The following is a 14,750-nucleotide window of genomic DNA, read 5'->3' on the forward strand; positions in this document are numbered from 1 at the left end:
GGAAGTGGACGCTGTCCCAGCGGAGTATAGACGCTGTGTTCACGATGAGCGTGCGCAGTAAAGTCGGTAAGGACAAACTTTAAAAATGGATGGAACTGTGATGGTTGTAGCCTGATGTGAATCGCGACAGTTACCGTGTGTGTGTGTGTGTGTGTGCCGGCCGTTGATCTGGGCAATATTTAGCAGTGACCCATCTAAGCCGGTGGAAGGGGCAACGGTTGGATCTCTGGTTTCAAACAGCGCCAGTGCCGGGGGACCAGGCCATGTCAAAGGCCCGGTCCCCAGTGAGCCATATTAAGGCCCCGATCCCCAATCAATCAGCACTACGCTAAAAAGAATCCACAACATGACGGCAATTAAGACCCGCCGAGGACTTAACCAAACACGTGTGAGAGGCCGAGTGTGTGAACGCTTGCAGTCCTTTAACTGCTGAACGCAGAGCTGCATGTCTGCTGTGTGTGAATACGTATGTGTGAAAGCCTTCAGAGGGGGCGGGGGAGGGGGGCAGGGCCTGCTCCAGACGTGCCGAGGGCAAAGGTGGAGAAAATCTTAGAGGATGTTCTTTGTATTCTCATTTTTCAGTTTGGCTACTACTAAAAAATGACCAATGATTAAAAAAAAATCCCTTTTTGGTGAAGATAGTTTAAAGATAGTTTATATGATGTCTTGATTTTTTGGGGTTTGTTTTGTGTTGGAGGCCCATTAGCTCAATCTGTGGGTTAAGGAATCCCAGTGGCCCACAGCCTCCTGCTGGCAGGTCCAAATCACGCCGGCTCCAAAGTTAAATATTTGCTTTTTAACCGGATCCCGAATTATATCCATGCGGGCAGAACCCCAGATGTTAGCATGATGTGCGGTGCTAACGTGGTACTGAACCTGAGCGGGTCTGTCAGCTCCTGGGGTCTGAATGGGGGTGAAACCTGTGGTGGGTGACGAATCTTCATCGCCCGAACTGGAGAACCACAGGGGCGTTGCCACGGGCACCGAGATAAGGAGAAGTCAGAGCGACGACAGGAGAACAGACGCCAACAACAACCAGAACGAATCGGGTTTCTGAGGTATCTCCAAAAACACGGGTTCTGATGACACGCACGTTGCAGCGAGCGCCTTTGAGCAAGTCTGAGCTCGAACCTTCAGCTATATCTTCACGCATTACACATTTTGAGAAGGACTTCCTCGGCAACATTTGTCAATCAGCGTGCGCGTCGCTCCGGGCCAGACGCATCTGTTGCTTTTAATTCAGCCCTGCTGCTGACGGCAGCGTGAGCCTCGCGGCTGTTGTCATGTCAGCGCTAAGAATCAATTTAATCCTGCGTGCTGACAGCTGGCTAATTACAGTGCTAACACTGTGTGGCTGGTTTCCTGCCCCCCCACATGCCACCACACAGGATCCATACAGTACTGTATGTTTAGACATTAGCATGCAAGAACGTCTGAGTGAGCCACACCTGACCGAGTCAGTTGTTTAGGCCCGATCGAAGCCCCATCCGACAAATGAATTGCTAATCTGCAGAAAGGAACGGGCAGATATCCACAAGCGAGGCAAGCAGGACTCTCAAGCAGAGTTTTCCACTGAATATCGTCCGTCATCACGTCAAAAAACGGCGGAGCTTGCAAGGGGAAACGAGGAGCCCTGAGAGAGAGAAGAAGCCACAGCGGAGCCTTAAAGCTTCCCTGGTAGAGACAGAAACGAGCGGAGAGTCACGGTGGAGGAAAGAAAACACAGCAGTTATTTTTGTAATTGCTTCTTCTGCCAGTACTGAGAGAAAAGTGGTGCGGAATGTTTTGGGAAATTTAAACAGTCCTGACAGCGAGGGGGTAGTGGCATTAATCTTTCTATACAGGCAGAAAACCCCAATATTATAAACACAGACAGAGAGACTGTGAGCAGTCTGGAGAGAACGGCTCTGAAAAACAGCACATTTAGTAATTAAAATATTTCTAAAATATGGGGGGAAAACCGGACTTCGACAATGACTTCGGGTCATTCGTGCAACGGAATGGACGCCAGCTGGGTTCCTGTCCGGATGCACATGGATGAATGTTTTACGTGTGAGGGAGAAATGCAAATCGCCCCAACCGCTGTTATTTTCAGTTGTGCAGCCATTGCTTGTCCTCTATAGGCTGGCGTGGACAGTGTGGACAGTGTGGACAGCCGTGCGGAGACAGAGGGAAGCCGGAGAGACGTCAGCAGAACCAGCCACCCCAGTGGCTCCAACTCAAAGAGACTAGAGTCGTCTTTTCTTTGAACTTTTAAAAATTACGGCTGAAAATGCACATAAAGCTTCCCATCTTGGATTCCACAGTCATGGTGTGAAAATATTTATTTAGAATCACGCTAATGGCAACCTGGTCAATGTGAGTCCAATAACAGAGGCTTCCATTTACATTCAGCAGCCCGTTGAGAGCGCAGCAGAAAAGATCAAAGCAAACGTGGTAACTATAAAGCTAAAAGTAAAAGAGCAAAGGGAAAGCTGAACACTCCCACTCGGTTTGGCACCAAAAATGACAACCTTTGCAGATTAATGTGGAACCAGATTAAACATTCATCTGGGAATTTAAAAAAAACAGCCCTCCACTGAGTGTTACATGCATCATCTAATGGTCCGTGTGTGTGATTCTGCAGCACTATCTCTGAGGCTAAAATGGAAAATGTAGACAGAAAATGAAGATGTGAGCGTGTAATCGCATTAGAGAGTGATGGCTGTTAACATGAGGGCTGTGAGAAGGGTCAATAAGTGCCTCTGGGCTGCAGATTGCAGCCAAACCTCCCGTCCTAATGCTACTAATCGCACCTGAACGCCTCAGACCCTGGGAATCAAAAAACAACATGCTGTTAATGGTACCATCCTCCTCAACCCCCCCAGAGCTGTTTTTCTTTCACTCCCTCCTGTCTTCATCGCCCTCCTGCTCTCCAGTGAATGAGAGCGTGGCGGCTCTCAGACTCAGAGACAGAAAAAAGGCTGGGGGTCTAAATTTGGCAGGCGGGACAGCGGCCCCTGTTTATCCTGGCCCTATTAAAACATCTCAAAGCAGCAGACGGGAGGAAGGAAGGGAGCGACGGGGGGGGGGGGGGCGCCCTCTTGGTGAGGAGGAGATGCGCTCTGATAATTGGCAACAAACCAATGATTGGAAAAGAGAGTCGCAGTTGTAGATGAGGCCTCCAGCCTCGGCCAGATGACCCCTGAGGCATGGAAAGGGAATTTGGGGGCTTCTTCCGCATCTCTATTGACGTATGTGTTTTTTCTCTTGCTCCTAAGGTTGCATGTCGTCTTTTCCCCATCACTTTAATTCCGTCTCCACGTTGCAACGGAACAAATATGGATTCAGCTGAAAGCAAATGAGGAAGGGTCACAGACTCAAAGACTCCTGGTGGGTGGGTGGGTGGGTGGGGGGGGGGGGGGGGGGGGGTGATCACATCCACTGAGGATTGAGGGTGTGAGCGTGCAATTTAAACATTTAATAAAGACACAGGCAAGAAAAAAGCCCATTCCTGCATACTCTGGAAGGGAAGGGAAGGGAAGCTCTGTCCCAGCATCCACAGACCTGGAGGCCTTTAATCTGAACATGGAATATTCTTAGAAAAATATCTTGATTTGAGACTTGCCGTCATGGACTTTAAAGCTGCTATGACAGGCCAGAGCTCCGACTCATAAACCTGTTTTTAATTACCTCAAATGAACATGCACTTAAATACTTAGGGACGGGGGATGATTATACATCTGATCCTGCGTCGGTCCTGTTGTCTCTGTCCTCTATCAGCGACCCGCTCGTCTGCAGTTACGGACACAAACGGGCCGAAACGGCAGCCGGATCTTCCAGGCTGTCAGCTTTAAGTTTGCCTGTGGCGGCTCCAGAAAACCCAACCCTGCGGATGCACGCACACAAACTGTAATTTCCCGCACACCACAGCCTGTGTACACAAGGCCAGCGCGGAAGGGATGGAAATCAAGGCGCAGGGTGAAGTTAAGACAACACCGAGGACGCGGCGCTCGCGTTGGCTCCAGGTTCAGCAAGGTGGGTGGCGGAAACCTCTTCCCCTGGATTTGTGAGTAACATTCGGAGGTAGGAAAAACAAAAACGCTCTCCTTCGAATACAGAGATGATGGGAGGCAAAAAGAAAAGTAGTGGAACGTGCATATGAAAGTCTGGGGGAGCAGATGTCCGTCCTGATGTCTGAACGGCTGCAGCATGAGGTAAGCAGCTGCAGGTCATCACGTGTCATCATTAGTTGACCCCGTCTCGCTGACGGCCCGTCACACTCCTTTATAGCCATTAAGCTGGCAGTAATGATGATGAGCAGGTACGAGCAGCCAGGCACCGCCGCCTCCCTCAGAAGAGGCCTGCGCCCGTCGGGTTGGCACCACAGTGACGGGTCAAAGAGGAAGAGCTCGCAGCATCTTTACCGTCTGTTGCACGTCCATATGTTAGCAGGACACATTCCGTCGCACGGGAGCAGCAAGCGTCCGGGCTGTTTGACGTCAGCGTCCAGGGAACGCCACGGAGATCCCCAGCCCTGGTACAGACTGCTTATTCTGGTCACACGAGCTGCAGTATATCAAACGCACCCCTATGGACACGTTAATTGGGACTTGCGCCGCCCGTGTCTCCGTAACGATAACATCGTTATTTCTCTCTGGGCGAAAAGCGACGTGGAGATAAACTGACACAGAGCACTGCTGTTACTGTTAAAGATGAGGAATCACCAGCGCAGCTCCGCCGTTACATAAACGTGGCTGCCGTCCACCGTTTCTCTTTTGAGGGTCCTCCGAGTCCAGTTTCTTAGTTGTAAAATGAACTTTAAGTATGTGCACAAGGGGGAGAAAGACACTGAAACAAAGGAATGACCACAGCAGGCTGCAGAGGAGCTCTCGTGCACGAATTCACACGAGTGCGAGCGGATTTACCGAGTGTGTGACGTTCATTCAGTGCCAACAGCGTCGATTGATAGAAAATAATGTGGAACATGGCGGGGAGCCGTCCAGAGCAACATTCACCGCGACGCCTTTGATCCTGCACCAGTAAAACAAACCGAGAAAGTTCGCAGAGTTTTATCACTTAAAGTGGGGAGACGCGAAACTAAAACAAAGGACTTAAACCAAACAGGCACTTTTTTGCTAAACACAACAGACGGGTTATCAGAGACGAGGCTGAATGAGACGGCTGAAAGAAAGACGATGTTATTTCTGGACATTTTTAGCCAAAGATTCTTCTCTAAAGAATACTCGGGCAGCAACGATCCAAATCAAACTCTTCCTTTAATCCACTTGAGTCCACGAGAGCATAAACATAACTGGAACGAAGTCATTAGTGGCCTGACATCACATCAAAGAGACATTATGGGATGGAAATGAAACTAACAGCAGCCGATTTAAATTTAGACGCCGCATAATGATATTAGGAGAAATCAGCATGTTCTGCGCTGTGAATGACTGACAGCTCTGTTGCCAAGCAACGGATCAAACGGCCCACATTCCACTCTGTGGTGTGCCCTCAAATGAGAGGGTGAATGTCTGGAGGAAATCATGAGAATCACAAAGAATATGAAGGAATAAAGCTGCTTTTCAGAATCCGACGTGATCCGAGAACTGACGCTGCGACCCACACCTTCACTCCGAAGGAAAAAGCTCCAGCAGACCTCACATCTCTAACCTCCCAGGACTAACTGGGAAGCGACACGTGAAGCTCAGTCCTGCTCAGAGCGCCACTTAGATGGTGGAGCGTTTTGTTAAGCACAGCAGACTGTCAGAGAGAGAAAAATGGACTTACATTGGTCGTCCCGCCAGAGGAGTGGGGAGTGGATCTGGAAAAAAGAGGACACGGGGAATTTTTTTTAACCGTAGGATCCAATATTAGTCCCAGATTTTTTCTGAGCACAGGCTGCCAACTACAGACAAGGTTTATACAAGCTGTTGCTAAAGAGAGTTGAGGGAAAAGATGAAGAGCAACAATCTGCCCGATAAAACACAGACACTTACCGAATTTGACAAACAGCACGCCTGTGGTGGAAACCGTTCCCTGGCTATTGGTGGCTACACACTGGAAATAGCCCGTGTCGGTGGTGTCCAGGTTCCGGATACGGAGGCGCGACCCGTACAGCGTGGATCGGTACGAGATCCGCCGCGGCTCCTGCACCACCGGAGCGTCGTTCTTCAACCAACGCACGGCGGGCGGCGGGTTGCCGGAGACGCGGCAGAAAAGCTCGGCCGTGTGGCCCAGAGAGGTGGTGATGTTGTTCATGGGAGCTTCCAAACGGATGAAGAAAGGTCCTGGGAGACACAAACAGGAAAACATTAGCGAGAGAATGTGGAGGAGGAAAGAAAAAAGTAGGGCCCAAAGAAAGGATCGGAGACTTTAATAAATCAGCCAACACTCACTGAAGGAAGTGCAGGACTTTAAAAATGGTGCTAAAGCAACTCGCTGTTTTCAGACACACATTCAAAGTCTGGTTTGGCAACTTGTTTTGTGGTTGCTTCTGTGGCGAATGACACCTCATTTCATTTTTCATCATGACGATACAGTTTCAGAGGGATTTCCACGGTAAATGCATGAACTTTGGACGCAACGTCGCCCGTGTTCTGGGTCAAGACGACAGGAAAAAAGAACAATAAATCTAAGGCTGCAGCAGCTTCCTCCCATACATTTTAATACCCCACCATTGTCCCCGTAAATCCAGGAGGATCTGGACAAAAACAAACCCAAACAGTTACGCATGATTATCTCCAGGATCACATTTTTCCTCAAGGTGGTCAGGAAAAAGGGCCACCGAAGAGCTTAATGCGCTGGGAAAACATTGGTGTTAATGTCAAGAAAAACCTCTGGAAAGTTCCCTCAACCCCAAAACCCATCCCAGGCATGCAGAAAGTCTCTGGGTTCCACAACCCAGCCAAGACAAACAACGCTGGAAAACATACAGCATATAGGGGAATTACAAATACTAGTTAGACAGGGTTCATTTTGTCTGAAGAGAGTACAAACAGCAGCACATGCTTCTGGATCCCCACACGTTACACTTTCACCACAGCGTGAAATCTCAGCATGTCCGCGGACGCGACATCTTTTTTCCCGTATTTCAGCACAATATTTCCTCCCGATTACGTTTGCCCTGTGGAAATGCTTCCCGTGTTTAGCTTTTTCTTTCTTCCAGGTCATTCAAGACGTTTCAAAACTCCTCCAACGGCCCAGGAGCGCACCAGTGACCATGGACAGTAACTATGGCGTCATGGTTCTGAAACTCCCTTAATTGCGTTGCAGTTTCAGTCCCCGACCGGATAAATATGAATATTATTAGTTAAGCCTGATTTAATTAACTTTGGTCCGGTCCAGAATGCAGAGCTTTGTTGCAGCCACCCGCTCTGCTCGAGGCTCATCGGGTCCAACAAACGCCTCTTTGTCAGAGACGCAGCTGATTCCCTTCAAATTACAGGCCAGAGTTCACGAGACCAGTCATGCTTCAATATACAGTATAAACCTGTGTATTTAGTTCTGAGTGGCCATTAGTAACGCAGCTCGGCAATATTTCATAAACGAGGCTGCGACGTGCAGATGTCACCGTTCTGGTGCGTCCACCATCCATCGTTCCGCCCCAGAGATCAATGGGATGCAGAAACGACCGCTTCAGTCTTAACCTTCGTTCATACGAACGCGAAGCGCCACCTTGTGGTCAGAAAATCGGATTTCTCCAAGGATCATCCCTGCTTGTATTTTATCGTTGTTGTTTGTGAATGTTACGTAGCTTTCCTCTTCAGATGTGTCTCTTTGCCGTCACGCTAGCACCGAGTGTTCGGGAAAACGCCACTTATTATCCGCCCTCTTCCATTTAACACAAGTTTTACAGTCCACTTGTCTCGGCGCTGGAGTCAGGTTAAAATCCAGCAGGATGAATTATTAAAACACACTGAAGCAGGACTAATAATCACACACTTTACTGCTTCAAAGATCCCATCTCCAGCACTCTCATCTTCTTTTTTCCTGTCACTCCCTTCTTATTACTACTCCTCTCCTGTCCCGACTACACACACGCCCACACACACACACCCACACTGCAGTGATGCCTGTGTGTGTTCTTCCATGACCTCATGCAAATACAACGTGCAATTCCGCACATATTATCGCTCTTTTGCAGCACACGAAGCATTTAAACAAAGCTTAATGCAACGACATGCTGGCCGCAGCCTTGAAATTTGATTATTGAGACAGTTTAGAGTTGAGTGCAGTTATATAAAAGGTTTGGTTTTCCTGCCTTCTGCCCTTTTCTGCTCCGTGTTTAATCGGGGGAGTATGATTATATTACCATTTGTAATCAATTTAAATGTCATGAGGCATGAGACTCAAGCGTCTGAGCTGGGAGTCATGACGGCTCGTTATGTTTTAAGCATTATCATGTTTGTACAGAAGGATTCGTGAGATTTTAAAGCAGAGTCGTAATGATTTATAACCGCCTTCATAAAACACAGCCCCCTCTGAAAGACTGTAGAGTTGAGGGCTTTTCTGACACTTGTTGGACTAGTTTTGACAACGTCTTAAAAGTTAAAGGGTGTTAACTCGCATATTCGAAGTTACGGACATTAAAAAAGACAAAGCAGAGTGACGGACAGACACATTAGGGTGTTGGCAGGCGAGGTGCTAAGCTGCCCTTGAGCAAGGCCCCAAACCCAGCGAAGGAGTGTAAAATTTTAAAAGCAATTTAACAAAGTACGCTCCTAAAAACACCCATTCAAAATCAAACAACATACTGACTTTTATATTAGAATTTTATTCCAGAGTTTTGACTTTACCTAAAAAGTTGTGTTAAGTTGGAGGAAGAAAAAAGCAACTTCTGCTCCACACTTCTACAACTGAATGCAACTATGCACACATTTATTTAATGTATTAAATTCATCAGGGCCCATGGAGCCTCTTTATGGCTGTAAACATCAGTAAGTTCAGGCTCCAACGTATTGATGTTGAAAAAAATGTGTTTAAATAAAGGTTTGAAAAGGACTCCAAGAACGTAGCCGATGTTGGGACGAATCCCTTCAGTGGCTGGAGGAGGAGAAAAAGAGAAGAAGGATAAAGAGAAATATATGGACGTCGATCTCGGAGGAACAAAGCAGCCCTGCTGTAATTGTCTCTCATGCTGAGCACTGTGAACCTGTGGTCTTTGGCTCCGGCGGCGCTGTGAAACCCAAACCTTGCCTGCGGACTGTCCCGTCACTGTGGTCCCTCACTAAAGGGTTCCCTGTCATCAGCCTGAAGTTTCCCTGCAGCGGTTGACGTATCAAGCGCTCGGGTACAACCGCAGCACAAACAACTTATCCTCGTTTCCACCTGGACCTACACTTTACCCACGGTCCCGTGCACGTGAAGATGCACGCTCAATAGCAGACGGGAGGCGGGAACCCGAGTGAATGCACAGCCGGCTAAAGAGACTCCATAGGCGCGGTGAGGAAGAGGAGCCGTAGCGTCGCTAGCTAAGGCTAAAGGGATCACTTCCACATCAGAGCAACAAAAACTGAGTTCAGTAAACTAACCCCACCCCTCATTTCAAGCACGATAACCTCCTGCGACTGATGTCTTCCGATAGAGCGGCGCTACCTGAATGCTGTCTGCTGGGCCATCAAAATCATCCCCACCTGCAGACCAAACAAGAGGCGCAATCACCGTCGGCCCATCAGATAAGACGCAGATGTCACGCATGGATGTGACACACAGATACACCTCGGAGGCGTGGCTGCGTGCAGGCTGCTCATAATCATTCAAACACACTCGCCGTGGTGATTAAAGCGCCCGGTTCTGAGCAGGAATGACTGGATCCTCCTCTGTGGGACGGATGTTGCGGGAGAGCTGGCACAAATGCTCCTGGAGAGAAGGAAAGTGCCTCCTAATGCTTCCTCCACAGAGATGCTGAGCTAACCCCTCTGCAGCTCCCGGAGACGTGGCCCTCCGCACCACATCGTTTTAATAAACTGGCACGAAACCCGACCGAGAAAGGGAAGAAATAAGCTGACCAAATCCAACCAAAGAGGCTTTCCGGCATTTTCATCCCCGTTATGTATCCCACAGTCAATTTTCTTGTGGTTTTGGACCAGGTGGACGGTATTCTATATCTGACTCGATGACAGGCATGTTAAACGGAGAAGCCGTCGCTGGGCTGTAAACGCCGCCGTAGCAGGCGCTCCTCGGTTTAACGTACCAGAGACGGCGAACCAGCGGTTACATAACTGATTGATTCACATTCTTTCTTTGATTGTCTCCTTTTACAGACAGTTTCACATGTGGTTCCCACTGTTAGCAGCAGCCGAGGGAAAAAAGTTACATCAGCAGAAAGAGATAATTACGATGGTTTAGAAAAGAGCACTGAGAGAGCGAGAGAAGAGCAAAAAGAGAGCAGAAATCCCAAGAATAATATCTGAAAAGAGCTTGAAAATACAAGAGAAAGAATGTAGATATCTACTGAGAACGTCGAGGGATACTACTCTTGGATACGTTTCCTGGGAATTCTCAAATTTCAACTAAATCTCTGCTGTGTTAGTGGCAGGTAGACGGTAAAGAACTGAACTTACCAGACTGGAAATGTGGCTCGAGTGTGGTGTTTTCAGTACTAATGAAATAAAACTTTATTGAACTACTTTCTGTAAAGTACCAATAAAGAGTTCAAACTCTGCACCTCATTAGCAAAACACTCCTGGATGTTACATGACATTAACAGCTGGAGGCTCTTTTGTACGAGGACGCCTGAACGCATCGCAGACCTTCTGATGACTTGGCCACAGAGGTCAGCCTGAACGGCAGGAATTTGCTGGGGTCACAGTCGACGTGATGTGCGGACATCATTTTAAAGCTCTGGTGGGGTTTTATTGCATTCGAGAAAAGAAGAAGTAGGTCAGTGGAAACTGCAGAAATGAAGCGCACCTGCGGCTCTATTCTCACAAGAGCAAATGTACATTTTCCGTGAGTTCTCCTCCACGCTGGGACGGACCGTGGACGGCGCCAAACCAAATGTTTCACCGATGATGCGTGATGGTCAACACGCCACTCGGCGTGATTTCACACAACACGTGTTGAATTAGCGTTTAAGCCGCCATGTGTTAAGGGCGCTATGAGCATGTGATTGTTTATGTCTTGTAGCAGATGTGTTAACAGCTTGTGTTGAAAGAGAGTGATGCTTCATGTGTATATGTGTGTGTGTGTGTGTGTGTGTGTGTGTGTGTGCGTGTGTGTGTGTGTGTGAGTGTCTTTATATGTGTGAATATTTACCATTACCAGAAGTGTTCCATGAATTGGGAGCTAGCACGCTCGGATCTTGTGGAAACTCAGACTCTGGAAACAGAAAAAAAAGGGACTATTAGCATATTTGTAAAGTTTGAAGCCTCTAAATGTCTCCAGCTGTGTCATAATGAGACGTGTGAAGTTAAGCATATCAACCTGACATAAGTGTTTATAAATCGGAATTTCTAGACTTTCACGGCATAAAAGGGATGCTTTCCCACTTGGAAAAACTTCTTTGGTAGATTTAAACACCATAAAAAGATGAATAACACCGAGATCAATAAACACTTGAATGGAGGATCGCAGCGACATCCTGGAAACGGCCGAGGATGTCGCCGGAGTTCCTTCTCAAATTCAAACTCAAATTCAGCGGGACGTGGCTGAAAAGGAGCCCCGTCTCGGGAAACAGTTGGCCAGGTGCCAGTCTGGAGGCTAAAGCAGGAAAGTTGAGCAGAGTTATGGAAATGAGCAGCTCGGCCTAGCACAAGCCTCCCTTTGAGTGAGTGCGAACACACACCTGAACCTTCCCTCCCAGCACTTGGAAAGTCAATCCCTTCTTATTCAACTTAAACAACACAGCAAATATCCACATGAAGGCCCCTGTCGCTTTCAATAATCAATCCAATGTCACAGAAATGAGATGTTGTCCATCTCAAACGCTAGCGTGGCTATAGTTCCGATCAAAGGATTAAATGTATACGCTCTGGGCGAGCCCCGCGTAGCTAATGCTGCTTTATTAGCAGCTGACGACAGAGCGGCCCTCTGCTTTTCATTACAGAAGAAAGGAGCCAGAAAATGGCCTTCAGTCCCTGTGCACAGCCGAGGGTCAGAAGGTGATTCCCAACTAGTAAATGCCAGCGCTGGAACTAAAGGCGCTCTAACGACGAGGGCGCGCGGGATAGCACGGCCCTTATAATCACAGCCTACCTAACCTGGATAGTGTAGAAAAACACCTCCAAGCAAAAACAAGAAAAACTTTTTCTTTAATCTCAAACATGAAAGAATTAGCAGCGCAGTGACAATCAAAGCCCGCGAGGAGAGAAAGTTTGCAGGCGGCTGACACGGGGTCATGCTAATTGGGTGATAATGTGTTGTTTCGTGCACACTGTGTGAGGATGGTAGCGGCTGTGCGCTGGTGCCTGTGAAATGAGCTGTGTTAATGAGCAGGGCTTTGGGCCTCTGCACCTGTTAGCCCAGCTCGCAACAACTGCCGGGACGTTCTACAGCAGCGCGGGCGCCAGGACGGAGAAAAAGCTCATTTGTGTTGTTATTTACTAAATTTGTGGGGGTTTTTCTTTGTTCTGATGGACTGTTTTGTCCACGGAAGATCCTAGCTCCCTCAAATTGAGTCCGATTTCTCAGAATTCAGACTTAAAGAAACAGAGACTGACAGGGGAGAGGAGATGTTGCAGCTCACTGCCTCCACTAGCAGCAGGGGAAGTCAGGTGAGAGGTCAACAGAGGGGTTGGACATGGGTGAGGGGGGGGGTCTACTGCACTGAGGTTCATTAAAAAAGGGGAGAATATTCCCAACAGATCCCAACTGGCTTTTCCTTTACTGCGATTGAATGCACCAGAGGACCCGATAAGGTCACATCTGTTTGTCCTCTTTCACTGGAACAATCTTCTGGAATATCGGGAGTAATTTTGAGATTAGCTTTCTAATGTTTCTCAGTGAAACAGGGGAAACCATTGAAGTTCTTAATAAGGCCCTAAAAATAAGGACCTAGCGCGGTTCTGGGCCCGGACCGGGCAGCGACACCGACTCTGAACGTGCATGCTAAAGCTGTCACTAAGGGGCAGAAGGGGCGGACATGAGGATAATTATAAAGGTGCTGTAAATTAAAAGGATGGAGGTAGACAGTCATCTCCAGCTTTAGGCTGGGGATCATTTATCTACTAATCAAAAGTCAACATTCTTCCCTGAGTCACTTGTCTTAACTTGAAGTCAAACAGAGATTGTGCACAAAGATACCAGACAACCGTCACGCTTTCTTGAGCAACATGTAAAACTTCACGTCTTTTCTTTCATTCGCCCACTGTAATACTGTTTTGGCTTTTAGCAGGATAATAATTACAGAACAATTCATATATAAAAGAATGTAATTTTCCACACAGGAATTTTGGTGACAGCAAATGATGTAATCAACCATGTTAACCACCTGACAACAAATCATGTACGAATGGAAGCTTGACATCTGTAGAGCCTTTAGGCACCAAACCACACCAGATCTAAAGCATGAGAACTTGAGGGATTTGAACTCAGAGCAAAAAAGGATTCTAAATAGAGAAAAGAAGGATAAAGCAGAGACAGACACGGCTTTAGAAAACAAGCCTGAATCAAAAATGCTCAATTTGGGAAGGTTATGCATCGCATCTAATGTGATGTTAGATGGTCTGGCCAGCTGTGTTTGGAGCCAGGCTGGTTGCTGTGGTGAGGGAGACTGATGCGTGCTCTCCCGCACTGTTATTAGGGCCTCTCCCGAGCTCTTCTTCCTTCCTTATTAACTGGAAAATGGACCCAACTGTGGGGTTATCTGGACGGACAGCAAAACCAACATTTTTACAGGAAAGCTTTGTTATGTTTGCCTCCAAACACAAGATGACAGAGACGCGCATAGATCCTCTTCAGATAGCAAACGGTGCATCCAAAAACCTTAATGAATTAATAGCTCAGGATGACTCAAGAATGGGAAAACCAGCGGAAAGTTGGGGATTAGCTGAACAGATGCAGAGAATCTTTTTCTTTTTGGAATGGGTGGTGAATGGAGGCGACCTGAACGCAGAAAACGGAGCCTTGTAAACTGTGAGGCTGCACGAAAAAGGAATTAACCCTTAAAACAAGCTCTATAAATCACAAAAACACAGGCTGCAGTAACTTTAAGAAGCAGGTTTACGTTCGAGACGGCAAATGGCGCGTTGATGTTTGCGGGGAAGTTCATTCTGTCGGATAAAAACTATTAAACTGGTCGGGCACCTGGAACAACGAGCCAGGACACACCGGCAGCAAACCGCAGGAGGAAAATAAGACGTCTGGACGGACCGCCGATCGGGTTCCTCTTCAACACATCTGTCTGGGTTTGGACATTTCTATACGAAGCTGGACCCGCCAGAGCGGTTTTTGATACCCGTCATTCGCTTGTGCCGAGCTAAACTTGCTGAAAGCGATTTAAGCAACTTGCAGCCAATAATAACAGACTGCAGCAACACAGCAAAATGCCTACAGGTAGTAGTTACAACACTGTCAGCACGTCGAATTTATGATACAATTACAAGCCTAAGTAGGTCCGGTGTGCCAAAAATCAAACGTTTTCTATAATCCTCGAGACACACCGAGTAATCTAGAGGATAACGAGAAAAGCAGTGGACATTGGAGTTAACGTACAACGCACGTAACGTCTAAATGTTCCCCAGTTTGTTCCCGACTGGAGCACTGGGAGGAATACGCGCAGGTTTGGAGCGCCTGAAGGCACCACGAAGTTCTGCTCTGTAACCTTATAA

The 14,750-nt window shown here is 47.7% G+C and overlaps 1 protein-coding gene across 4 annotated transcripts in view; it reads right to left on the minus strand.

Moving 5' to 3' along the window:
* ror1 (receptor tyrosine kinase-like orphan receptor 1) overlaps positions 1 to 14,750 on the minus strand; it is a 76,551-nt gene that overhangs the window by 13,188 nt on the left and 48,613 nt on the right. Inside the window, exons 1-4 of one of the 4 annotated variants that reach the window (XM_029828321.1) lie at positions 11,768 to 12,190; positions 11,239 to 11,301; positions 5,979 to 6,269; positions 5,770 to 5,803 (exon numbers count right to left, since the gene is read on the minus strand). In XM_029828321.1, the coding sequence (XP_029684181.1) occupies positions 5,770 to 5,803; positions 5,979 to 6,240 (296 nt within the window). In that variant the 5' untranslated portion in view covers positions 6,241 to 6,269; positions 11,239 to 11,301; positions 11,768 to 12,190. Of the gene's footprint in view, positions 1 to 5,769; positions 5,804 to 5,978; positions 6,270 to 11,238; positions 11,302 to 11,767; positions 12,191 to 14,750 lie in introns of those variants that run through there. The other 3 variants (XM_029828319.1, XM_029828318.1, XM_029828320.1) reach the window with 3 other exon arrangements.

The sequence above is a fragment of the Takifugu rubripes genome, chromosome 20 (genome assembly GCF_901000725.2).
Source record: "Takifugu rubripes chromosome 20, fTakRub1.2, whole genome shotgun sequence".
Taxonomy (NCBI): domain Eukaryota; kingdom Metazoa; phylum Chordata; class Actinopteri; order Tetraodontiformes; family Tetraodontidae; genus Takifugu; species Takifugu rubripes.